At 43.5% G+C, this 26,779-nt stretch overlaps 1 protein-coding gene across 1 annotated transcript in view; it reads right to left on the bottom strand.

The window, feature by feature from the left end:
* Positions 1–26,779, bottom strand: part of LOC138758627 (V-type proton ATPase 116 kDa subunit a 1-like) — a 135,045-nt gene that overhangs the window by 90,607 nt on the left and 17,659 nt on the right. Inside the window, exons 6-8 of the mRNA XM_069927904.1 lie at positions 21,025–21,151; positions 17,152–17,234; positions 16,963–17,056 (exon numbers count right to left, since the gene is read on the bottom strand). Of these exons, the coding sequence (XP_069784005.1) occupies positions 16,963–17,056; positions 17,152–17,234; positions 21,025–21,151 (304 nt within the window). The remainder of the gene's footprint in view (positions 1–16,962; positions 17,057–17,151; positions 17,235–21,024; positions 21,152–26,779) is intronic.

The raw sequence follows: 26,779 nt of genomic DNA, 5'->3' as shown, positions 1-26,779 counted from the left end.
CAGAGGTGGCTGACACATAATATTTTTGATTAATAGGGGAATTAAGGGTTATGGGGGAAAGGCAGATAAGTGGAGCTGTGTCCATGGCCAGATCAGCCATGGTTTTATTGAATTGTGAAACCAGCTTTGTGGGCCAGATAGTCAACTCCTGCTCCTGTTTCTTATATTTCAGTTCTCTATCTCTGCTACATCTGAAGATGAGGCCTTCTGTTCCAGGCACCTGCATAGTCCACACATCCTTCCTCACCAACCCCTCTCTGACCCCTGGCACTTTCCCTTTAAACACAAGTGCAACACTTCCTCTGTTCCTACACCTCTCTTGCCACCACACAGAGACCTAAACAGCCCTTCCACGTGAGGCAAGGATTCACGTGCACTTGCTCCACTCCTGCCTGCTGCATTCTCTACATTGGCAAGATCAAGAGCAGATTAGATGACCAGCTTGCAGAGCACTTGTACCCTGTCCACAGTTCCCACTCCAAGTTCTTTGTTGTATGGAATTTTAATTCCCATTTCCAATCCTACATTGACTTGACCATTTTTTATATTCAATATTTCTGGGATGAGACCTAAGGCAATGCATCTTCAGTTCTGTCATTTGTAATAATCTTGAACCATACAGGTGATGGAACAGATATGAGAGCATCAGAATTGATTTCCTCACTGCAACATTCATAGCAGACAAGTATTTCCTTCACCCCCATGATGTTGTTTCTAGGAGAGTGGAAAATAAAAATGTGACTAAATGTCAAGGATAAGTGATAAGACTTCAACTTGATGCAGATGATCATTGCCAAAGTGAGAGTTAGTCAATTGATAAGTGGGAACTCAGCTTCTTAATCTAAATAAGCTGAACTAAACTGGACTCCCAGATGGATGCTTGGCAGCTCTTTCAGGGCTTGCATGTCACCACATTCTAGAAGGCGAAACAATCTCTCCTGGACAACCTGAATGCTTTCTCTGTTTGCTTCAAGAGGGGAAGCAATGATGCACCCTTATGAGCCCCTACAGACCAGGACGATTCTGCTCCCATTTTCTGAGGCTGATGTGAAAGGAATGTGAACCCTTGTCTACTCTCTGAGGAGATTTGGCATGTCCTTGAATGATCTCTCAAACCTTTACAAGTTTACTGTCTAGTTTACTGTGATATAACTAGTACACTGATTAGTTATATCACAGCCTTTTTTGGAAACTTGAAGGTCCAGGAATATCAAAGGCTGCAGAAAGTGGCAAACTTAGCCAAGTCCATCAGGGGCACTTACCTGATATAGACTGAAGATATCTATGTCAGGTGCTGTCTCAAGAGCACAGCCAACATCATAATGGACCCCTTCAGCCTGGCACAATTTCTTCTCACTGTTACCTTCAGGCAAAAGTTACAGAAGTCTGAAGTCCAGCACTTCGAGGTGCAAGGCAGTTTTTATCTGACAGGTATCAGCTCTTGAACCTGCCTGTAACTCTCTTTATTTTTACCAAAAACTTCTCCAGACCACCAAAAGGCTTGCCTGGCTACTTTTTTTTTCTTGCACTACCTGTAACTGTGAATATTTATTTATCTCTCCTTTGATACTTATGATCTTTTTTTCTGTCTTGGCAGATTGTGTTTATATTACTATTGCAGTTGGTGTATCTCACATAGCTATTTGCCTGCAGAAAGTAAGAATTTTGGTGTCTGTACTTATGTATATGTCAATAAACACTTGCATTGACATTGACTGAGAAGGTCTTGTGAACTTGAAGCACAAATCTTGCTACATTCAAGCACAGATTGCACCTGGAGAGTTGTGTTGCAACTGAACCTCAGAGCAATAAGGCACTCCTTGATAACACATGGCTTTTGCCTTCCTCCTCCATTTTCTCCTTCTTTATTTCTTCCACCATTTCCTGCAGCAGGCAACAGGTGGATAGGAAATATGAGGGCTTCTCTGGAAAGTACTATGGAACATCCATGAGCAGCCCAGGAGACAACTTATAGCTTGATGATCCCAAAATTATTCCTACTTCTCTTGGGTCCTGCAGTCTTGGTTGTTGGTTGGTAATTGCTATGTTCATTATAAATGTGAAGATCAGAGCTGATGGCGACTACACCAGGCTCTGTAAGAGAGATCTTGTTTGACTGCATGGATATTTTCTGTTGGACTTTGAGGTGCAGAGTGAACTAATGGAACTTGGGGGAAAAGAAACATGCCTTGTGGTTGAGGTTGCGACCTGGTAGCATTGGTAGAGCCTTATTGAATTTCATGGTCATGCACATCTGCCTATGCATATATCATCTTTATCTTCTGATCCTCCTCCTCCTCCTTTTCTCCAAAGAGGACTAGTGTTCTTCACGCTGCTCCTCCATCCTGCCACTGCACAATGAAATACACAAAGAGTATTCTGAAGACCCTGGTTAGCAAAGGCCTTCTGAATATGAACGGCTAAGAAATTGAAGGTTCTGACTTTCTCCATCTCTTTCCCATCAATGCAAACAGGGGCATGGTGCCTCAGCCTTTCTTTTCTAAAATTGACAATCAGCTCCTTGGTCTTGATTATGTTAAGAGCTAGGTTATTGTTCTGGCACCATCCAACCTGATATTCGTTTTCCATCCTGCATTCATGTCCAGTTATTCTGCCAACATGGTGGTGTTATTAGTGAATTTGTAGATTGAGTTGGAGCTGAACTTTGCAATGTAGTATGTTGGAGATAGAAATAAAGATCAACATTTTGATCATTCGTGTCATGACTTTGGAACACCCTCTTAATATTCAAATAATTAATTTTGAAAAGTAATCATTGTTATGACTGATCAAACTAACTCGAGCTTTAATTGAAATCGTTTTGCTTCTCAAATGCCCTTGAGTTCTGAATTGCTACAGAATTTTGTTATTTTCTTTCATTGTTTCTTGAGTCATGCACTGATTGTGGACACTGCTCTCATTATTCAGTATTTTCTATATTGGATCTCACTTTTTCTGTGTTCATCTTGATGGCATGACTGCTCGCAAAAGTTCAGGATGACAATTATTTTTTACCACGCTATTTAAAATCCATGAAACCTACAGAGTAAAGTGCAGAGTTTTCATTTAACCAGGTCAAATACAAGAAAAGAAATCACAATTCACTTATATTGTCAATTATATTTCTAGATCAAGTTCTGAGATCCCATTCCATTCCTAGAATAAATTAAATTATAAACAAAAAGGAACTGATCTAAGGGGTGAAAAGCTCTTCAGTGTAACAAAAGAACTATTAGTAGGTAAAACAAACATATAACAAGTTTATGCATCCTATAGAAGAGACAAATTTTAAATTTTGTGTCACTCTTATCAGAAGCATGACATTTAACATTTGAATGACCATGTTTTGTCAATCAACACATCAAGGATGCATGCTTAGCCCATTGCTCTACTTGCTCTGCACCCATGACTGTGTGGCCAGGCACAATTCAAATGCCATCCACAAATTTGCCGATGATGCCATGGTCGTCGGCAGAATCACAGATGGCAATGAGGAAGGGTACAGGAAGAAAATAGATCAGATAATTGAGTGGTTATTTAAAAAAATTCTACAGGTGTATTGACGGGTGGCATCACTATCTAGTATGGGGGTGCCAATGCACAGGACAGGAAAAGACTACGGAGAGTTGTGAACTCAGCATCGATCTTCAACCCATCAATGACATCTATAAGAGGCAGTGTCTTAAGAAAGCAACCTCTATCCTCAAGAACCCTCATAACCCAAGCCATCCCCTCTTCACACTGCACCATTAGAAAGGAGATACAGGAGCCTGACGATGAACACCCAGTGACACAAGGACAGCTTCTTCCCCTCTGCCATCAGATTTCTGAATGGACAATGATCGACAGACACTACCTCACTTTCTCTTAATTTGTACTAACTTATTTATTTTTAAAACTAAAATTATAGCAATATTTTCACTGTAATGCTGCTACTACACAACAAATTTGGTGACATGTCCATGATAATAAATTCTGATTCTGATTCCTGATATATATTAACTTGATTAGTAGTACAATGGCCTGGATGATGTGTTCAACAGTGTGTGCAGTTGACTTGGTACTGATTTCTGAAATATCTAGGATTTACCTTTAGTGATCCTCACACAAGAATCTACTTGGATTTGCTGATAAATCAGCTGATGATGAGTCCTGGCTGAATGAAAAGGCATTTGCTGCCAAAATGGGAAGATCTGTTGTACTTAGAAAAGATTGATTTTGCCAGAACTGTCAGATTATTGAAATTTAAAGACTCCAAATATTTTTGAAATATTTTTGAAAAATTCATAAACAAACTAATACTTTAAAAAAAAACTTTCAAAATGAAAATAACTCTGGTAAATGAGTTGAATTACAAAAATTCTATGTAAATAAGAAAAGCTAATACTGTTGAATAGAATCTAAAACATCATAACTTTTTGTAAACACTTTTAAACATTTTAAGCCAACTAAATTAACAACTTACTTTGAAGGCCTGAAAAATATTTTTTGCACTAAGTCACTATCAAGAAGTCTTTGGACATTAACATTACCTGGTGCTCTGCAGGTGTTCCCTTCCATTCAAATCAAAAGGGGAAAAAAAATCAATGGCATCTCTTGCTCAGGATTCTTCACTGAGTCTGCTGTTCATCACTGGAACATTCTTTAGACTTCTGTAAAAAATGCTAGAGGAACTCAGCAGGTCATGCAGCATCCATAGGAGGAAAAGATACATAACTAGGGTGGCTATTTCCAAAGTTCCAAAAAGGACATGGCCATAGGTTACCATGCATTTGTTGTTTTTGCAATAGGGTTTGTTTAAATGTTTCAATTAAAAAAAACTCACTGTGTACGTGTGTGCCTATATAAATATATCTATCTGTCTATATATCTATATATAGACATCTATATATATATATATATATATATATATAGATAGCTCTCTCTCTCTACATATATATATATATTTATATATATAGAGAGAGAGAGATCTATATAGATATATATCTATCGATATATATATATATATATATATATAACCTATGATCATGTCCTCCTTTTGGAATGGACACCTTATCCAACGTTTTTGGCCTGAGCCCTTCCTCAAGTTCCTCCTGCATTTTTACTCCTCCTATGGACACTGAACAACCTGGTCCACTCCTCCGGTATTTTTTATGTTTTTACTACAATCACAGCACCAGCAGATTTTCAGTGTTTCACTCTTTTTGCTTCCCTGTTGGCCAGCATATCTATGGTTATGGGAAGGTTGTTCCTACTTACGCAGGTTAATATTGGGAGACAGGAGATATCGCACTTTACCTTTCACCTCTTTCCTCCCAATATCTAGGGATCCATTTTTTATTTCAGGCAATGCAGAGATTCATTTCTAATGCTCCCAATCTCGTATTCTGCAATTGGTTTTCATAATTTTGTCTTGTTTGTAACTATCCATAATTGCAAATTGGTTGAATACTTTAAGGAGTATCACAGTTTAGTCCATGGGATAATGCTGAGCTCCCTGTTGCCTGCCTCATTAGTTCACCATTCCAACCTTCCTGTCATTGGCTTCCTGTATTGTTACAATGAGGCCAATATGAGCTTGTAAGACAACATCTCATCTTCTGCCTGGTTATGTTGCAGACTTCAGAATTCAACAGTGAATTCAGAGAAGACTTGATAGAGGTCTACAAGATTATGAGAGGCAATAGATAGGGTGTACAGCCTGCACCTGTTTCCCAGGGCAGGAATATGATTTAGGACACATGTACAAAGTGTAGGGAAGGAAGTTTAGGGGAGTGATATGCCATAAGCAAGGACCAGACTTGTATCATACTATTGGCTTTTATTAACAGAAGAAGCCACCTCCACTGACCAGTGGAATAAGTTATACCATCTGTTATACCAGTAGGGTGGAGCCAATCTTCAGTCATAACCAATAGCAAGCAGGCAGCATAATACATTACATCCCTACAGGGAGACATCATTATTTCTACACAGAGTTGTGGGTACCTGGAATGCCTTGTCACCGCTGCTGTGCGAATAATTCTGATGCAAAATCCACAGACTGTACAACAGGCTTTAATTAGCTTAAATGTACACCAGTCTTAGTACCTTTGCTGGCTCCACGTGTCTGACTGTCCCCCGAAGGGGCCAGCTTGAGTCCTTATACGAGCCTGTGATTAACAGCTGGCAGATGGGGCCAGCCTCTCAGGTTGCCTACCTGCTGGTACAGTGGTTGCCTCCTGCAGTAGGCTGGTAGGAGAGTGGCCAGTTGTAGTGGTTGTATCACCACATTCACACCCTTCTTAAAATGAGTCCTCAGGGGTGGGGGGGGGAGTGGTATCCTCAGTACTGGGTAGTATCTACAAGTTCAGGTGATCTGGCAGTCGTCAGTACCTCTGGTCCATCGCAGGACAGGTTTCTAGTTAATGGTTGGTAGGGTCAGGATTGCTGAGGGTTGGCTATGTCTGAGGTAGCCGGTGGTGTGGGCAGGATGGTGTCTAACAGAGAGGGAATGTAGGTCTGGGGTGGGTCTGTGGAGAATGGGGCCCTCTGGAGAAGTGGAGAGAGGGTGTCAGTTCCCAGGGGACCTGGATGGGCCAGGGATGCCTGGGAATGAGAGAGCTGGGCACTTGCTGGTATCAGGTCCTTGGTCTAGATGGTGTCCTCACTCCTTTGGAGGACCTGATGCAGGTGTAATTTAGATTTGAATGGAGGAGGTGCACCTGGTCGACCAGGGGTTTGGATTTGTGGGTCCTCATGTGTTTGTGGAGGAGTACTGGTCCCGGAGATGTCAGCCAAGCTGGCAGGGAAATGCTAGTCGCTGATTTCTTAGGAAAGGAGAAAAGGTGTTCGTGAGGGATCTGATTGATAGCTGTACACAGGAGTGAATGCATGGCGTGGTGTGCCCCAGGTAGGGCCTCTTGCCAATAGTTGATGGACCATCCTTTCGACCTCAGGGCCAGGAGGACTGCTTTCCAGATTACCCCATTTTCACACTCCATCTGCCCATTGCCCCTGGGGTTGTAGCTAGTCATGTGACTAGCCGCAATGCCTCGCACCGTCTGGTACTGGTGCAGCTCCTCACTCATGAAGCTGGACCCCCAGTTGCTGTGGATAAATGCCGAGTATCTAATCATGGTGAAGATCTGCGCCAGCCCCTTGATAACGGAGATAGTGGAGGTGTCAGGGTAAGGGATGGCGAAGGGAAAACGGGAGTATTCGTCTATCACCGAGAGGAAATAGACATTCTTATTTGTGTAAGGCAGTGGTCCCTTGAAGTCAATAATGAGTCACTCGAAGGAATGAGTGGCCTTCACTACATTGGCCTGTGGTGGGCGGAAGAAACATCTGCAAAGACCCTGCAGGACTCAGTCATGGTCCACACTTCTTGGACGGTGAAGGGGAGGTTTCAAGACTTAATTAAGTGGTACAGGCGAGTGACGCCCAGGTGGCAAAGTGTGTTGTGCAGCACCTGAAGCTGTTCGAACTGCACCCTGGGGCAGTCCTGGGACAGGGCATCGGGGGCGTCACTGAGCTTCCCTGGCCTATACTGGATGTCGTAGCTGAAAGTGGGCAGCTGGGCTCTCCAGTGCAAGAGCTTGTCACTTTTGATCTGCCTCTGTGGGTGGTGCTGAACATGAATGCCACTGTGCATTGGTCAGTGAGGAGGGTGAACCTTTTACCAGCCAGTGGCAGACTGCTTCCACGATTGCCTGGGCCTCCTTTATGATGGCGGAGTGTCTGAGCTCTGAACTGTGAAGGGTCCTGGAGAAAAAGGCCACAAGTTTGTGGGCAGCTGGACTCTCCAGTGCAAGAGCTTGTCGCTTTTGATCTGCCTCTGTGGGTGGTGCTGAACATGAATGCCACTGTGCATTGGTCAGTGAGGAGGGTGAACCTTTTACCAGCCAGTGGCAGACTGCTTCCACGATTGCCTGGGCCTCCTTTATGATGGCGGAGTGTCTGAGCTCTGAACTGTGAAGGGTCCTGGAGAAAAAGGCCACAAGTTTGCCCCTTGATTGAGGGTGGCAGTGAGGACAACATCAGGGGGCATCGCACTCCACCTGGAATGGGGTGGTCTCATCCACGGCATGCATTGCGGCATTGGCGATGTCCTGCCTGATGCAAGCAAAGGTTGCTTGTGCCTTCGCAGGGGGGGAGAAAAATGGTGGCTTGGGCCAGTGCACGGACCTTGTCTGAGAAGCGGGGTACCCACTGGGAGTAGTAAGAGAAGAGCCCTAGGTATCTGCGGAGGGCCTTGAGCATGTGGGGAAGGCGTAGTTCCATTAGTGGATGCATGCGTTCAGGGTCTGGATGAATGACACCATGTTCCACGATGCAACCCAGGATGGCGAAGTAGGTGGTGCTGAACACACACCTCTCCTTGTAAGTGAGTTTCAGTGCCTCAGCCATCTGGAGAAATCTCTCCAGGTTGGCATTGTGGTCCTGCTGGTCATGGCTGCATATGTTCAAGTACAGGAAGGTCGCTCTTAGATTGTGCCATGTGGTCCATCTCCCGTTGAAACCTGGAGACTCCATCTGTGACTCAAAATGGAAACTACTAGAGCTGGTACAGGTGCTTGTCTGCCTCAAAGGTGGTATAAGGTTTATCCTGGCATGGATGGGGAGCTGGTGGTAGGCATGTACTGGGCTATCTTGTTGACCATATCGGCTATTCGGGGTACGGGGGTTGGCATCCAGCTGGGTGTACCGGTTGATGGTCTGGCTATAGTCGATGACCATCCTCAGTTTGCTGTCCCTTTTTACAACAAGGACTTGTGCTCTCCAGGGGCTGGTATTGGACTCTATAACTCCTTCCACCAGAAGCTGCCTCACCTCTGCTTTGATAAAGATTCTGTCGGCTGCACAGTTGTGCCTGCTCTTGGCAGCTATGGGATTACAGACTGACATCAGGTAGTTGAAGAGGGATGGAGGATGGAGAGCCCACAGGTGAACTGGGTGCAGTCACTAGACTTTGTTCTGTGGATGGGGAGTGGGGGGAGAGGGCCACCGAAATTAAGGGTGAGGCTGTTGAGGTGACACTAGAAGTCTAGTCCCAGGATAACTGGGGAACAGAGCTTGGGCATGACCAGTACCCCTGAACCCTTGGTATGCTCCCCCCCCCACCCACTGTCAAGTTCACCAAGCAGCACCCTAGTGCCGTGACGGAGTGATCCTGGGCTGTGAAAGCGATAGCGAAGTTCGTTGGGTATACTTTGAGTTTCAGCGTGCGGACCACATTTGGATGCACAAAGCTCTCAGTACTACTGCTATCAAACAGGCATTTTATTACCTTCCCATTAATAGTGATGTCCATCATAGAGCACCCGAGTCCATGGGGAATGTCCTCCATTTGTGTGGTGAATGCTACGACCACCTCAGGGTCCGAGTCGCTGCTCCCTGATGGTTGTGGCAAGTAGTGGCCAGAGGGTGTCTTTCAGAGCATGGGATGCAATAAGTGTGCAGTTTTGCACACACGCATGTTGACCATGTCATCCAGTCGGCAAGTCAGGCGAGTTGGGGTGGTCGGGGGTTGGCTGGCCCATGATGGTGGTGCCCAGGAGATGCACATGACGTTGGCATGGTCAGGCAAATCAACTGGAAGTGATGTCATCAGTGTGGGTGGAAGTATGTCACCAGTGCAGGCAGAAGCTGGACAATGAATGATAGTGGCACCCATGGTGAGCACATGATGATGGCGTGGTTGGACGGCTGGGCTAAAATGATATCGTCAGTACAGGTGGAAGTGGCTGGCAGAGTAATGGCGCTGCCCAGCATCTGCACGTGGGGGCGTCCAGTGAGTGGGAAAGGGCTCCCGGCTGGTCGTGGAGGGCTGCAGCACTCCCAGTGTGTTTGGAGAGGCACACTTTAGCGAAGTGGCCTTTCTTGCCGCATCAGGAGCCATGCAATTTCCTCACAAGGCAGTTCTTTTGGGAGTGCCTGTCTGACCCACTCCAGGACTCACAGTACTTAGAGTAGTGGACTGCTTCGGCGGCGGTGATCGTCTCTTCAACATGGGGCCCATCAGCGACTGCTATCATCGGTGCTGGCTTGGCCAGAGGTTGGGCGAGGTGAGCATCGAAGTCCTCTACATGGTGAGCAGAAGCTTCTAGGGAGCAGACCTTCCATGATCCTGGTAAGGGAGGTATTATTCTCCTCCAACAGTCTCTGTCGAGTCACCCTCAACTGCAGGCATCACAGACGAGTTGCTCCACCTCCCCAGCAGTCACCCCAGCTTCAATCATGCATGGATGTGCTAGTTTTCACAGTGTCCCCAGGTAAGCATCTGCTCTCTCACCTGGCTGCTGTATCCTGATGCTGAGCAGGTACCAGGCATAGAGTATTTTCGTTGGGGGCTGGTACATGTCTTCCAGGACGACCATCACTGGTTCTAAATCCATACAGTCTCGGAGAGCTTGGAAAGTGCGTGGGTCCAACTTGGTGTGAAGAACCATAAGTGTCTTCTGGTTGGTGTTGATGACCTCAGCGTGGATGATCGCCTCGATTGCATGCTTTCAGATCTCCAGCATACTTTATCCTCAACATCCGGGTGTTGAGGATCGATATCCAGCCTCTCAATGGTGAGGAACTTCTCCATGGTCCTTTCAATTTTAAGCTAATTAAATTGTGAGCGCTGCTGTGTGAATGATTCTGACACAAAGCCCACAGACTGTATAACAGGCTTTAATTAGCTTAAACGTATACCTGCCTTAACTGCCAAAATGTTTGGCCTGGAAGTCAGCCTGAAGAAAACTGAGGTCCTCCATCAGCCAGCTCCCCACCATGACTACCAGCCCCCCCACATCTCCATCGGGCACACAAAACTCAAAACGGTCAACCAGTTTACCTATCTCGGCTGCACCATTTCATCAGATGCAAGGATCGACAATGAGATAGACAACAGACTCGCCAAGGCAAATAGCGCCTTTGGAAGACTACACAAAAGAGTCTGGAAAAACAACCAACTGAAAAACCTCACAAAGATAAGCGTATACAGAGCCGTTGTCATACCCACACTCCTGTTCGGCTTCGAATCATGGGTCCTCTACCGGCACCACCTACGGCTCCTAGAACGCTTCCACCAGCGTTGTCTCCGCTCCATCCTCAACATCCATTGGAGCGCTCACACCCCTAACGTCGAGGTACTCGAGATGGCAGAGGTCGACAGCATCGAGTCCACGCTGCTGAAGATCCAGCTGCGCTGGATGGGTCACGTCTCCAGAATGGAGGACCATCGCCTTCCCAAGATCGTATTATATGGCGAGCTCTCCACTGGCCACCGTGACAGAGGTGCACCAAAGAAAAGGTACAAGGACTGCCTAAAGAAATCTCTTGGTGCCTGCCACATTGACCACCGCCAGTGGGCTGATAACGCCTCAAACCGTGCATCTTGGCGCCTCACAGTTTGGCGGGCAGCAGCCTCCTTTGAAGAAGACCGCAGAGCCCACCTCACTGACAAAAGGCAAAGGAGGAAAAACCCAACACCCAACCCCAACCAACCAATTTTCCCTTGCAACCGCTGCAATCGTGTCTGCCTGTCCCGCATCGGACTGGTCAGCCACAAACGAGCCTGCAGCTGACGTGGACTTTTTTACCCCCTCCATAAATCTTCGTCCGCGAAGCCAAGCCAAAGAAGAAGAATGTTCTATGTTTTATGTTCTCCATTTAAGTACCTCTCTTCCAGCATTTTTAAATTTGAGCTTTTTCAGTTTTATTGCTTTGGTAATCTCTGCCAATTATTGATAGCATATCTTGACAAAACTGAACTAATATAGAAAGCATCATTAATGATTGAGTACCCTCCCCTTACTATAGAATAAGCTGGAACCTAATGAAATTACGTTGACTCAACTTTGGCTAAGTGTGTAGGGTGGTCTGGATGATTTGAGAACACAAATTGACCAGAGAATTTCAACTTTAAATCAGTCTATATTCAAAATATTCAGAGAACTTGCTTTTGATGTCAAAACGTAAAGAAAATTTGACCTTGAAACAAAATAAAGATTGTTTTGGAGATGTACTTGGGACAATTTCGGGAACCCTTTGCAAAATGAAAGATAATACTAATAAAGAGGCACAACTTTCAAATTTCCTCTCCTAACAAAAGTTAGTTACATTTCTTTGGCTTGGCTTCGCGGACGAAGATTTATGGAGGGGTAAATGTCCACGTCAGCTGCAGGCTCGTTTGTGGCTGACAAGTCCGATGCGGGACAGGCAGACACGGTTGCAGCGGTTGCAGGGGAAAATTTGTTGGTTGGGGTTGGGTGTTGGGTTTTTCCTCCTTTGTCTTTTGTCAGTGAGGTGGGCTCTGCGGTCTTCTTCAAAGGAGGTTACTGCCCAACGAACATTTAATGAAATGCAATTTTATATCTTTCAATATAATCATCTAAAATGAATTTCAAAAACACAGGAAATACTGCAATGCGTTTACCTTCTAATAGCAAACTATTTGCTGCATTTTGTACCCAGCTGAGAGAAATGCTACATGCTTTATCTTTTTCTCGAATTGGAGTTTTAAGCCTTATGCAGAAAGGATAAAACTCTAGTAATGGCATTGAATTGGCTTTTAGGAACACAAAACAAGCTAGATGTTGTTAGATGATACTTTTCCCAGAGAGCAATGAGCCTTAGGAATGTCTCACTGAATTATGCAGTGCTGATACAATGCCAGACTTTAGGAATGAGCAAGATCTATTCTTGGTTGGGATGGAGATTGCATTAAATCAAAGGCAAGTGGATGAAAATGATTTAAAAAAAAGATTCTTGGCACAGTTTTTAAACACCTGAAGAGGTCTAAGAGGTATTATCAAGGTTTTCACAGGTTGAGTCTGTATTTATCTGTTTACTTTGTGTCAGTCAGCAGATTAGATAATGGCAAGGGATCGTGTCGCAAAGGCATTACAGGGTTAAGCATACTCGATGAACCAGTGAATCATTTCCTTTACTTCATTTTTACATATGCATACAAATATGTAGCTCTTGCTTAGCAAGATTTTTATCTATTATGCATTAAAATGCTTAATAGAAATTTAAGTTTAAATATAAAGGTCACCCATGGAAATGTATAGACTAGGGCAGGGGTGTCAAACTCAAATTCACGGAGGGCCAAAATTAAAAACTTGGACTAAGTCGAGGGCCGAACTAAATATTTATTGAAAATTTTCAACAACATCTGCATGTTTTCTCTTCTTTCAACATATGTAATGTTAAACTTTTTCTTATTAAAATAAATGTTTAATAATAGTTTTGGATAAATTCTTTCCAGAAGCATTAACAAATGAGAAATAAAATATTCAATAAATAATATTTCTCTATAAAGGATTTGTCAAATGTTGCTAGTGTGCTGTCGAATAGTAAAATCTGAGGGCTATTGAGAGTGTGGGAGAATAACATGATTCGTGAAACAATCAAATGGGTGACTGATTGTGGGCATGAACTCTAGCAGGGTTATTTGCCATGCCCTTCTTCCATTGGTACAGATATCCTTTGATTTACACACTTTTCAAGTTTTATGCCTAATGAGCGTGTATCCAGGTGCAGGACCATTTTTAACCAGGAATATATTTATCCCTGTGACATGAAACTATTGGAAGATCGTTTTATCCTGAGATTAAAGTTCATAATACTTACTCAGGCCTGTGTGCGGGAGGGCGGGGTTTGCGGGCGAGCGGGTTGGACAACGACAGTGCGGGGACATCGGCTCTCGCTGCAGGGCGGCATCTCGGCAGATCAGCGGCCCCGTCACCGTGAGTCGCGGGTCGGCCTGCGGCAGGGAGGGGGAGTGGGCAACGGTCCTGGCGAGGTCAGGCCCCCCCTGAGTTTCTGCTGGACCCCCCTTGACCTGCTGAGTTTCTCCCGGACCCTCCTTGACCTGCTGAGTTTCTGCCGGACCCCCCTTGACCTGCTGAGTTTCTCCCGGACCCCCCTTGACCTGCTGAGTTTCTCCCGGACCTCCCTTGACCTGCTGAGTTTCTCCCGGACCTCCCTTGACCTGCTGAGTTTCCCCCTTCTGGTGTTTTTACGACAACCACAGACTTTCGCTCATACATTGATGAGGGGGATCAAGGGCCAAACATTGTCAGGTACCTCTCTGCTGGATAAAGGATACGGTTTAACCCGCTGAGTTTTTCCAGTGTTGGGTTTTCATGAGGTAAAGTCAAAGGGCCGAAGGGCCTGTTTCTGATCTGTAATGTTCTATGGACCCTGCTCTTCTTTCTGTGCCGGTGTCCCAGGACCTTTCCAGGGCAGTCTCCGCGCTCAGGACCGCGCTGGGATCCCAGTCAGCGGTGGAGGAGCAGGTGAGCGTGGCTAATCCCGATCCAGCCCACGCCACTCACGAGATTGGCGGGGGGGTTCCACCCTACCTGCCCGACCAGCCTCGCTCTCCATGTGTACTCCAGGCACCCGCCACTGGTCCGGTGGGAAGGCGCAGGGCGGCCGGCGGCCGGCGCCCCCATCGCCTGGCGGGGAGCCCCAATCTTCCTTCCGGCGTCCCGACTCCATCTGCAGCTCCAAGAAACGCTGTGCCACTGGGGTTTCGGGTGCTGGGAAGCGGCCTTGGCTTCCCCTGACACCGGCCAGGCCGCGCTGCGGTGGGGGGTTGGGCGGGACATGTGTGGACTAGGGTGACCATTTTACAGATCATCTGCACTCTGTCTGGAGTCTGGAGTCACCATTTTGAGCTCCTAGCTCTGTGTCATTTCAGCTCCCCTTTCATTTCCATACCAGCCTGCCTGTCCTCAGGCTTCTCTATTGTTCAATGCCCATTGGTGAGGACCCATGAAAACTAGAAGAACAGCGTGTAATGTTCCGGCTGGACAAAGCACAAAAGTATGAACATTGAATTGATCTGTACCCCCTAACAATTACTGAAAAAATCATTACTAATACATTCACAATCTCTTCAGCGACCTCTTTCAGAACCCTGGAGTATATTCCATCTGGTCCAGGAGACTTATCCACATTCAACTTCCTAAAGCGCCTTCTTCTTAGTATTAGTAATGACACTCACAATCCAATTTGCCAGATTGTTTTGAATCCCTTGAGCTTTTTGCACCAGTCTACCAAAAAGGTTCTTGTCAAATGGCTTATATTTTCCATACAGGCAACATCTACTGCCCTTCCTCTGTGAATGTTCTTAATTAACCTCCTCCAAAAATACAATCAAATTTGTAGGACAAGATATTTGTAGGACAAGCCACGTGACTATCCCCAATCAGCCCCCCCTTCCAAATGTACATTATTCCTAAAATTTAGAATTTTTTTCTAAGGATTTCTCTACCACTGACGTAATTCTCATCAGCTGTAACACTTAACCTGGCTTATCCCTACTGCCCTTCTTTTTGGCACTTAACATCTGTCTAACAGAAGCTAATTTCCTCCCTTGTTTCCCTTAGCAACCTGGGATATGCCCCTGGGGATTTATCTGCCCTTTTTCATTCCTTCATATAGAACATCTCCTTCTTAAAACTGACTTGTTCCACTTATCCATCCCTGATTTAACTCATAATTCTCCCTTTCCTTCCCCTTGGTGAATATAGATGAGAAATGTTCCTTTTGGACCTCACTGACATCACTTGGGTCCAGACATAGCCCTTCAGGCACCTGCACTTTCCTTGAATACCCTATTGCTCCTGATGTACATAAAATCTTAGGATTCTCTTTCATCTTACTTACCAAAGATATTTCACAATCCTTTTTCCCTTCTAATTTCTTTCTCATTTTCTCCTATGTGTACTCTATTTTCTTTAAGAACTCCCTTGTCTCTACCTTCCATATGTTTCCTTTCTTTTCCTGATCAACCTTTAATATTCTTTGCCATCCAATTCCATCTGAATTTCTCCCAGAAATTCTTGTCCTGTAATAATTGCCAAGAACCTGATATTCTCTGTGCAATTACTACACAACAGCCAAATAAATTTCTTCTTGTACCTTCAATTGGCAATAAAATTTTTATGCAGCGATGCTTTAACAGATTTTATATCTCCCAATGTGGTTTCCTATTTACTGTGATCATCATATTAAAAAAGGTGAAACTATGACAAGTTGGAGATGGTATATCTGATTTAGTAATTTAACCGACAGCTCAGATGACACAAGTCAGCGCTTGAGTTAAAGCTTCTGCCTCATAATATCAACAACCCAGGTTGCTTCTTGACCTCCAGTAGGAGTTCACACATTTTCAACAGGCCCTCTGGGTTCCTCCCACAGCCCAAAGTCCTGCTGGTCGATGAATAGGCCACTGGACATCATAGGAAAGTGTGCAAAGGAATTTAAGAGGAGTTAATGGATCTGTGAAAGAGAATATATTTACAGCAATAATAAGAAGAATGGGATTCCATACTCCATGTGTGCATTGGAAGTCAAAATCAGACTTGTAAAATTGACCCCAAAAAGTATACCCCAAGTATCAGGGGAAGTTAAATCAAAAATATTGGGGGCGGGAAACTCCGTCAAAAATAGTAGGGTGGGAAACTTTCTCATCATTTGTCATTACAATGCATTACATTACACGGTGGGAGGAATGGAATATTGGGCATCACATAAGTCCATTAGGAGTTTTGTTTTCTTCATCTACCTCAGTTAACCAGACCACAAAAAATGCCTGACATTCAGCAGGTACTCTCAATGAATTATGTCATATACAGTGCAATTTTTACATTTAGATCCTGAGTGATGCTGGACCATTGAGGGACCTCACAGGGAATGGTGGTGAGAATGAAGGCTGATTCCACCTTTTTCCTTTACCCTTCAAGGAAAACTCAATCTGTGGCTAAAGGTTTGGACTCATTGATTACATTCCATGAGTATTTTTGGACCATGCTCATTATGGGTTCAGCATCTGAGTCTCACAAATCACAAATTACCCTGCAGAATTTTCCTCAATGACAAATGAGATGAGATTAACCTGCTGAGAACCTGGTCGTGGAGGCCCAGAGAGTGAATCTACCTCTCCATTTCTGGGTAACATACTTCCAAACGTACCATGTGAATATCCTCAATTCGCATATTTACACCGACACTCATTTCCATTCTTTCATGTAGTGTTTCTGGACAAGGATATAGTGTGGCATGGAACCTGCAATAAAAAGGGAAAGGAATTTTTTAAGCTTAGTCTTCAATAATTCTTCCATGGAAGTAATTTATTCATTGCAATGCTCATTGAATATTTACCCATCACATATCTTTTTCACTTTGTTTTTAAACTGTTCACCTTGAAAGAAGACAATGAACACATCTTTACTGATGAAATCATTCTGTGGTTAAAAAAATAGAAACATAACAATTATTAATCTGAACATATCGGGATGACATTATGGGTGATTAGAAGCTAACTGAATTGAATTGAGTTTTACACATTAAAAATATTTTCTTCACTGATTTCAGGGAAGGGCAAAGTCATATAGGGTATACATTCAATCATGTTAAGTTCCTGATTGGATAATAGTTTAAAGTTATCCTCCTAGACTATTGGTATTTCATGATACATATGTATGTAATCTATTCAAAGGAATATTTATAAAGTCAATGACAGTTTTCATTTCCTTCACAAATAATCAGTAAAGAATGCAAAATGCCTGAGGCCCATTGCTGAAAGATATACAATTATCTTGGTGTACAGCATTAATATTCATCCATTTTTTTTTTCAAAAATAGCTCTGCCAAATATTGGCTTGAAATATCTTAGCTCATGCACCAGCAATAGTGTTCTGCTCATCTTCATTGGTGAACTTGACAGGTTAATTCATCACAAACTTCATAGGTATGACAGTTCACGACACAGCCAAAAAACATCACGGATTATTTGGTAACGTGGAATGTGTGCTCAGAGAAAAGAAGTTCAATTGAATTGTAGAACCTGAACTCTTCTTTTCACTACCAGTGGCCACTAAATTCACATTACAGACAAAGGTCCTTGTTCTTTTGCCATTGCTTTATTTGTAATTGAAATTCCCTCTTCCTCTTTTCACAATTTTCTCTGTATGATTTGTATCATTTAATGTGTTGTGCTAATTCAATTTGCTTTCAATGACATATGAACAGGAAGGTCAAGTTCCAACTTTAAGAAAAGCATTGGCTTGCCACACCTGGAGCACAGTTCAGGTCACCACACTACAGAGTATGTTAGAGAGGGTGCAGAGATGATTCACCACAATGTTGTCTAGATTGGAATATTTCAATTTTAAAGAGAGATTGATCAGTTTGGGGTTGTTTTCTCTAGAACTGAGAAGACCAAGGGACATAAGAAGGTAAATAGTAAGAATAATTTTTTTTCCTTGATAAAGCTATCTCAAACAAGAGGACATAAGTTTAGATAGAAGTTGAAGGGGAATTTTCCACAGAGAATCTGCAATGTTCAGTGTGAGGAAAGGTGGTGGGGGTGAGAAAGTAAAAGCATCCTGACAAATACATGAAATCACAAGACATGGGAGGCAACAAACCAAATGCAGTTAATATGATTCATTTATAATGTTCGATGTAGATGTGGTGAGCTGATGGACCTGTTTTTAACCTGTACGACTATGTGACTCCATGTCCATATCCTTCGAGGAGCTGCTTGCAAGAAAACATTGCAAACTTTAACACTCCCCTTGGAAAAGGTGTATCACTCGAACCTACAAAACACGACAATCTGCAGATACTGTGATTTTTGTGTAATACAGAAAAGGTCAGCAGATCATGCACCATCGATAGGAAGTAAAGGGCAACAAATGATTCAGGCTTCAGACTTTCGTCATGACTTCCTATAGATCAGGGCTGGCCAAACATGGCTCGCGACATATAATATGCAATTTGCTGAAATATGTTGGCTGAAACAGGCATCATATGAGCCAGGGCTCACAATAGTGGTTTTAGTGGGCTTGGCTTGTGATGTTCTGCCAATTGTCTGTGGTCGAAGGATCAGGAGCTCTGATAGGCGGATAGGTGGCCAGGACTGCATGGTACAACCAAGTTTGGTGTTTCAGGAGCTCAAATGGGTGGGTGGGTGGATGGGGCCTAGGTGAAAGGTCCTGGTCAGTCCAGCTCAGCTGAGAAGGCAGCAGAGGCCTAGGTGAAAGTCTGCAGTCATGGCAGACTCTCGCTTAGGCCCTGGCAGTCCGCCAATCTAAACTCCCAATGTCCCGCTGCCCTCCCATCCGAGTTCATGATGCTCCAACCGTGGACTCTTGCCTAAGCCCAACTACAGACTCTCGCCTAGGCCCTGGTTTTCTGCCCACTCAATTGAGCTCAAAAGCATTGAACCCGGACTTACAACCCAGTCCCAGCCATCCGCCCGCCCATCTGAGCTCCCGATGCCCTGACTGCGGGCTATTGCCTATGAACTGGCTGACCACCTCTCCGACCTCCCAACACCTTGAATGCACACTTATCACCCTGTCCCAGCCTCCCCCTCACCCACCCATCCAAACTCCCAATGGCCCAACGTGGTCAAAAGTAGAATGCAAGTATTAGTGGACCCCCTAAATTTTAGCCTAAACATTTGCCCCCAAAATTCAATTATTACATTCTCATATTCAGTATGTGTACTTTTTGATTATTGAAACTAATACAAATCATCAGTTTAAAATCCACATACATGAATATATATTATTAAATGCATGCATTTCATGTTAGTAACATACATGCATACATACGTACAGATATACAGCATGGTAACAGGCACTTTCGGCCCACGCTGCCCAATTACACCCAATTAACCTACAACCCCTGGAACGTTTTATATATTTTTTGGAACAATGTGTGCATGAAAGAGTAAAAATGGGTATGCAATACTTTTTAACGTCTTGCGTCTATCAAACATTTGAAGTTTATTGCATGTGGTTCTTATGTTAAGCAAGTTTTGCTATAGATGTTATGTGACTTGTTGAGTTTCTCCAGCACTGTTGTGTATTACATTACAACCCAACCAGTTTGCTCAATGTACTTTCAGCATTCTACTTCATTTAATGTCACACTTTCCCGGGTGGGGTGATTGAGCCACCCAATTAACTCAGCTAAGGACAATGTATGTTTTAGAAAATTAGGGATTTTCTAAGTAAAGAATACTGAATTTTTTATAATGCCTTTCATAGTGGTGGAATCACCACGACACAGGCTGTAATGTAAGGTTTCTTTTAAATTTAGGGATACAGCACTGTAACAGGCGCTTCTGACCCGCCATGCCCAAATAGATCTATGTGATGTGATCAATTAACCTACTAATCATGGACATCTTTGGAGTGTGGGAGGAAACTGGAACACCCCGAGGAAACCCACACAGACATGGGGAGAATGTACAAACTCCTGACAGACTGCAGTGGATACCAACCTGGGCTGCTTGAGCTGTAATAACTAACCCTTACACTAAAAATGCTGCACTAAAAGCAATTTAGCTCACAGCATCCAAGGAAGGTGGGAAAATACAGACAGCCTTTGGTCATAAATCTTAGGGCCTTGGGCTGTGAGTAAGGTAAAATAAACTCCATGGGAAGAGGTGAGACAAAACTTTTGCTTTGTAGATTAGCTGGCTTTGCAGAGTTTTGGAAGGAAGTGCAGACTTTTAACTACATGTCTGGCCAGCCCAATGGACCTTCACTTGTAATGGATTCTGATTGGTGCCAAAGCCCTTCAATCTCTTGAGACCAGCCATCATTTGTGTGGAGCCCCTGGCAAAAGAAAGGATGTGAAACTGATGGCTTCACTGGTATATTTGTAGCTTTGTTACTTTATTGGGGTACTTGTACTTTTATAAATAGTTTTAGTAATATTTAATAAATAATTTGTCAATTTAGCTTTGTTGCAGTGCTCTTTCTCCATAATTGATTTAAATCCTTGGAATATGTCTGTACTGTTACATGGTTTTTCAAGTAAAATCTTGTCAGCTTCTTGAAGAAACTGTTGGTGCCACACAAGGAAAGCTGCTGCCTCAGCCTTCTGCCCACCTGCACCACCTGACCCACCAGCAAGACCTTCACAAACCCTCTCTTCACGCACCAAAGAGCATCGCAAGGGGTCACCAAGTCATACCAAATTAATGAACATTGGGAACACAAATATTTTTCTTACAGCCATTGGATCCTCCGGCGGGATGTTGATTTGTACGTGACGCAAGACAATATTTCCGTGACACACCCTCCATAATAACCTTTCAAAAGCAGGAAATCGTTCTCGTTTGATCACACCGGCCACAAAGCTACACACAAGGTAAAAGAAAACTATGAGAGTGGATCATCTTTATGCTTTGTCTGCTGCTTCTCTGCCAGTTTGGTACATAATTTGGCTGAAGTTTTCTTGTGACACACAAACAAGAAAGTATTTTCAACTGCTGCGGACGGTATTGATTTCAACCAGGGCAAATGTAGCTATGACTCAAATCAGACACATTGATAATATTGAATGATTTCTGTGGAAACTCAAATTTCATGCAGCTGACAACTTTGATATCCCCTGCTTGCCTCGTCTGCGAATATATACTTTCCAGCCTCATACTTGAAAAATCTAAAGGAAAGCTAAAAGGCAAGTGAAATGCTGTCTGGTTCATAAACCCATCTATTAGGAGGCATTAAGAATGGACATTTTAAGTGGAAGCAGAAAACTGTTAATGATGTTGAGTTGGGCTGTACCCAGATACATTCTACTTGTGTTCAATACAATAACAGGCAAACATGATGCTTCTTGTAAATCAAAACCTGCAGTATATTTGGGATTGCGGATGGCAAGTGGCAATAAGTGCTTGGATCACCGAAGCATATGCTGGAAATAGTAAAATGTATGACTATGCTCTTTGGATCTGTCCAAACATCAGCCAAATCATAAAGTAATTGTGATACAAACAATCAATGAAAGTTATAAAGGGCAATTTTAAACTGAGGCAAAGGTACAAATGCCCTTACCTTCAGTTCTACTAGTCCGTGCACCCCATTAACCTACACCCTGGTACGTTTTTGAAGGGTGGAAGGAATCCGGAGCCCCCCCCCCCAGAAAAAAACCAACGCAGTCACTGGGAGAGCGTGCAAACTCCTGACAGGCAGTATGGGATTCGAACCCCAGTCCGGTCCCGATTGCTGGTGCCGTAAAGGCACTGCTGCACCAACTCTGCCAACTTATTCTTCATGCCTTTCATCATTTTGACGGAATCAAAACAATATTACAGGAATTCACTTTAGGAGTTATTTTAAAAATCTTTCCAACGATGGAATTATAACAGCTGCTCGTTTGTTTATCAGCGAACATGAAAATGATAAAATGATGAAGATTGTAAACTTGCAGATCAATTTTGATTTGTTTTGTTTCTCTTAAAGACAAAACCAATTTAAAAAATAACAAATGAGAAAGGAACTGCACATCTAATTTAAATAGAGCTCAAAGTTATACCATGTTAAAAAACAGGCCAGACACACACATAGAATTAAATTGTGAAATATCCTGGAGTGGGGCAATATGAACTAATGTTTGTTTATTCAGCGCAGGCGAATTGACTTGGTTGTTGAAGAATACTTGCTGCTAACATCCTTCCAGCATTTTTAAAGATGAGAAAACAAGAGCCACTGCAGCAAGTACAATAGGAATAAATATTATATTTTTACAGAGAAGCAGAGACGCAAGACTACAGAGAAACAGAAACAAAGTTTTCCTCCTATATATTTTGCCACTCCGAGAGGAAACCAAACTACAGTTTAACCATGATCTCAAAATTAAAATAAAACTTAAATGCAGATATTCATTATCTGAAATGGGATGGAAGAGCCTATCAAAGTAACAACCCACAGAGGATATAACCATATAACCATATAACCACTTACAGCACAGAACAGGCCAATTTAGCCCTACTAGTCCATGCCGTAACAAATCCCCACCCTCCTAGTCCCACTGACCAGCACCCGGTCCATACCCCTCCAGTCCTCTCCTATCCATGTAACTATCCAGTCTATCCTTAAATGTAACCAATGATCCCGCCTCAACTACGTCTGCCGGAAGCTCATTTCACATCCCTACCACCCTTTGCGTAAAGAAATTTCCCCTCATGTTCCCTTTATAATTTTCCCCCTTCAATCTTCAACCATGCCCTCTAGTTTGAATCTCCCCCACTCTTAATTGAAAAAGCCTATCCACTTTTACTCTGTCTGTCCCTTTTAAAATCTTAAACACCTCTATCAAGTCCCCCCTCAATCTTCTACGCTTCAGAGAAAAAAGCCCTAGTCTGCACAACCTTTCCCTGTAACTCAAACCTTGAAATCCTGTCAACATTCTTGTGAACCTTCTCTGCACTCTCTCTATTTTGTTTATATCTTTCCTATAATTTGGTGACCAAAACTGTACACAGTACTCCAAATTTTGGCCTCACCAATGCCTCATCATAACCTCCTTACTCTTGAATTCAATACTCTGATTTATGAAGGCCAACATTCCAAATGCTTTCTTCACCACACCATCTACCTGAGTATCAGCCTTGAGGGTACTATTTACCATAACTCCTAAATCCCTTTGTTGCTCTGCACATCTCAATAGCCTACCATTTAATGCATATGACCTATTTAGATTTGCCTTTCCAAAATGTAACACCTCACACTTATCTGTATTAAATTCCATCAGCCATTTCTCAGCCCACACCTCCAGCCTTCCTAAATCACCTTTTAATCTACAGTAATCTTCCTCACTGTCCACAACACCACCAATCTTTGTATCATCCACAAACTTGCTTATCCAATTCTCCACCCCCACTTCCAGATCGTTAATATATATAACAAACAATAGTGGACCCAGGATCAATCCCTGAGGAACTCCATTAGTCACCGGCCTCCAATTGGACAAACAATTTTCTACCACTACTCTCTGACACCTCCCATCCAACCATTGCTGAATCCATTTCACTACCTCCTTATTTATATGATAGGGCTCAACAGGCTTAGGCAAAAGCAGGCGAGAAGAAGGGTAAGTGGCATTATTTTAGCTCAGTCATGCCTATGGGGTTAGTGCTTTGTACTGGATGTCAGATGTGGGAACAATGGGTGAGTCCCACCCTCCCAAATAGCCACATCTGCGTCAGGTGCACCAAGATGCAGTTCCTTAAGGACCGAGTTGGGGAACTGGAGCTGCAACTTGAGGACCTACGGCTGGTAAGGGAGAGTGAGGAGTTGATAGATTCAACTTTCAGGGACATAGTTACCCCAAGACCAGATGTGTCAGGTAAGTGGGTAACTGTCAGGGGTGCGAAGAAAAATACCAGGAAATTGGAGAGCAGACCTGTGAATATCCCTCTCAGTAATAGGTATATTTTGTTGGATGCTGTTGAGGGAGATGACCTGACAGAAGCTGGCAGCAGTGACCAGGTCGCAGGCACTGAGCCTGGCATGGTGGACCAAAAGGTAAAGAGGAATGCAGTGGTCATTGGGGACTCCATTGTCAGAAATACAGACAGGAGATTCTGTGAGCCAGATAGGTATGCCCGCATGGTGTGCTGCCTCCCTGGTGCAAGGGTGCGGGATATCTCAAATCGGGTCCAGGGTATTCTAAAAGGGGAAGGCGAACAGCCTGATGTCTTGGTACATGTGGGTACCAATGACATAGATAAAAAGGAGGAAGTACTGAAAAAGGATTACAGAGAGCTAGGACAGAAACTAAGAAATAGGACAGCCAGGGTGGTGATCTCTGGTTTGCTACCTGTGCCAAGTGCAACTGAGGACAAAAATGGAAGGTTAAGAAAAATGAATGTGTGGCTGAGGGGCTGGTGTAAAGGACAGGGTTTTGGCTTCTTGGATCATTGGGATCTCTTTTGGGGAAGGCATGACCTCTACAAGAAGGATGGGTTACACCTAAACCCAAAAGGGGTCAATATATTGGCAGCTAGGTTTGGTACAGTCGTCGGGTGCGGTTTAAACTAATTTGGCAGGGGAGTGGGAACCTGTATGATAGGGCAAAGGACAGAAAAGATAAAACAGGAAAAGTTAGGTTAGGCAGCGAAAGTAAAAAATCAGAAAGAGCAAGGAGGGTGAAAAAAGCAAATCTGAAGGCTTTATATCTTAATGCAAGAAGCATTCGGAACAAGGTAGATGAATTAGCTGTGGAAATTGAGATAAACAAATATGATTTGATTGGGATTACAGAAACATGGCTGCAGGGTGGGCAAGCCTGGGAACTTAACATCCCGGGGTATACGATATTTAGGAGGGATCGGCAAGAAAGAAAAGGAGGTGGGTAGTATTGATGGTGAGAGAAGGGACCGACACGATTGACAGGAAGGATATTAACTCAGAAGATGCGGAATCTATATGGGTAGAACTGAGGAATAGCAAGGGGCGGAAAACGTTAGTGGGGGTGGTATATAGGCCTCCAAATAGTAGTGTAGAGGTGAGGGAAGGCATTAAAAGAGAAATTAGAAAAGCGTGCAATAAGGGAACAGCTGTCATCATGGGAGACTTTAATTTGGATATAGATTGGACTAGTCAAATTGATAAAAATACAGAGGAGGAGGAATTCCTTGAATGTTTACGGGACGGTTATCTAGACCAATATGTCGAGGAACCAACTCGGGAGCAGGCCATTTTAGATTGGGTATTATGCAATGATAAGGGGCTAATCAGCAATCTTGTAGTGCGAGGCCCTTTGGATAGGAGCGATCACAATATGATCGAATTCTCACTCGACATAGAGAGTGATGAAATTAAAACCGAGACTAAGGTCCTGAATTTAAATAAAGGGAATTATGATGGTATGAGACGGGAGTTGAGTAAGATTGATTGGGTGGTGTTTATGGGGGGGTTGATTGTAGATAGACAATGGAAAGCATTCACAGATCTAATGGAGAAATTGCAAAAATCGTTTATACCGGTTTGGCATAAAAATAAACCAAAAAATGTGACTCAACCGTGAATAACAAGGGAAATTAGAGACAGCATTAGGTCCAAAGAGAGAGCATATCAATTGGCAAAAAAAGGTACCGCAACCGAAGACTGGGAGCAGTTCAAGATGCAGCAAAGGAGGACAAAGGCATTAATCAAGAGAGCAAAAATAAATTACGAAAGTAAGCTTGCGGCAAATATAAAAACTGACTGCAAAAGCTTTTATAAATATGTCAAGAGAAAAAGATTGGTGAAATCCAGAGTAGGTCCTTTGCAGTCGGAATCAGGGGAATATATAATGGGGAATAAGGAAATGGCAGACCAATTAAATTCTTACTTTAGTTCTGTTTTTACAAGAGAGGATACAAATAACCTCCCAAGGATGTTGGGAAACATAGAGACTAATGCAAGGGAGGAACTGAAAGAAATCAGTATCTCTAAGGACATGGTCTTGGGAAAATTGATGGGATTGAAGGCAGATAAATCCCAAGGGCCTAATAATCTACATCCTAGGGTACTCAAGGAAGTGGCCATTCAGATAGCAGATGCTTTAAGAATTATTTTCCAGAACTCGATAGACTCAGGATCAGTACCCATGGATTGAAGGGTAGCTAATGTTACCTCACTATTTAAAAAGGGGGGTAGATAAAAAGCGGGGAATTATCGGCCGGTGAGCCTTACATCAGTAGTGGGCAAAATGATGGAATCCATTATTAAGGATGTAATAGCGGAGCATATGACTAGCAGAGAAGGGATCGGACGGAGTCAACATGGATTTACAAAAGGTAAATCGTGCTTGACAAATCTATTGGAATTCTTTGAGATGGTGACAGGTAAAATAGATGGGGGAGAGCCAGTGGATGTGGTGTACCTGGACTTCCAAAAGGACTTTGATAAGGTCCCGCATAAACAACTGGCTTCCAAAATCAAGGCTCATGGGATTGGGGGCAAAGTATTGATGTGGATTGAGAACTGGCTGGCAG

The sequence above is a fragment of the Narcine bancroftii genome, chromosome 1 (genome assembly GCF_036971445.1).
Source record: "Narcine bancroftii isolate sNarBan1 chromosome 1, sNarBan1.hap1, whole genome shotgun sequence".
Classification (NCBI taxonomy): domain Eukaryota; kingdom Metazoa; phylum Chordata; class Chondrichthyes; order Torpediniformes; family Narcinidae; genus Narcine; species Narcine bancroftii.
This window is presented reverse-complemented; position numbering and strand designations above follow the sequence as displayed.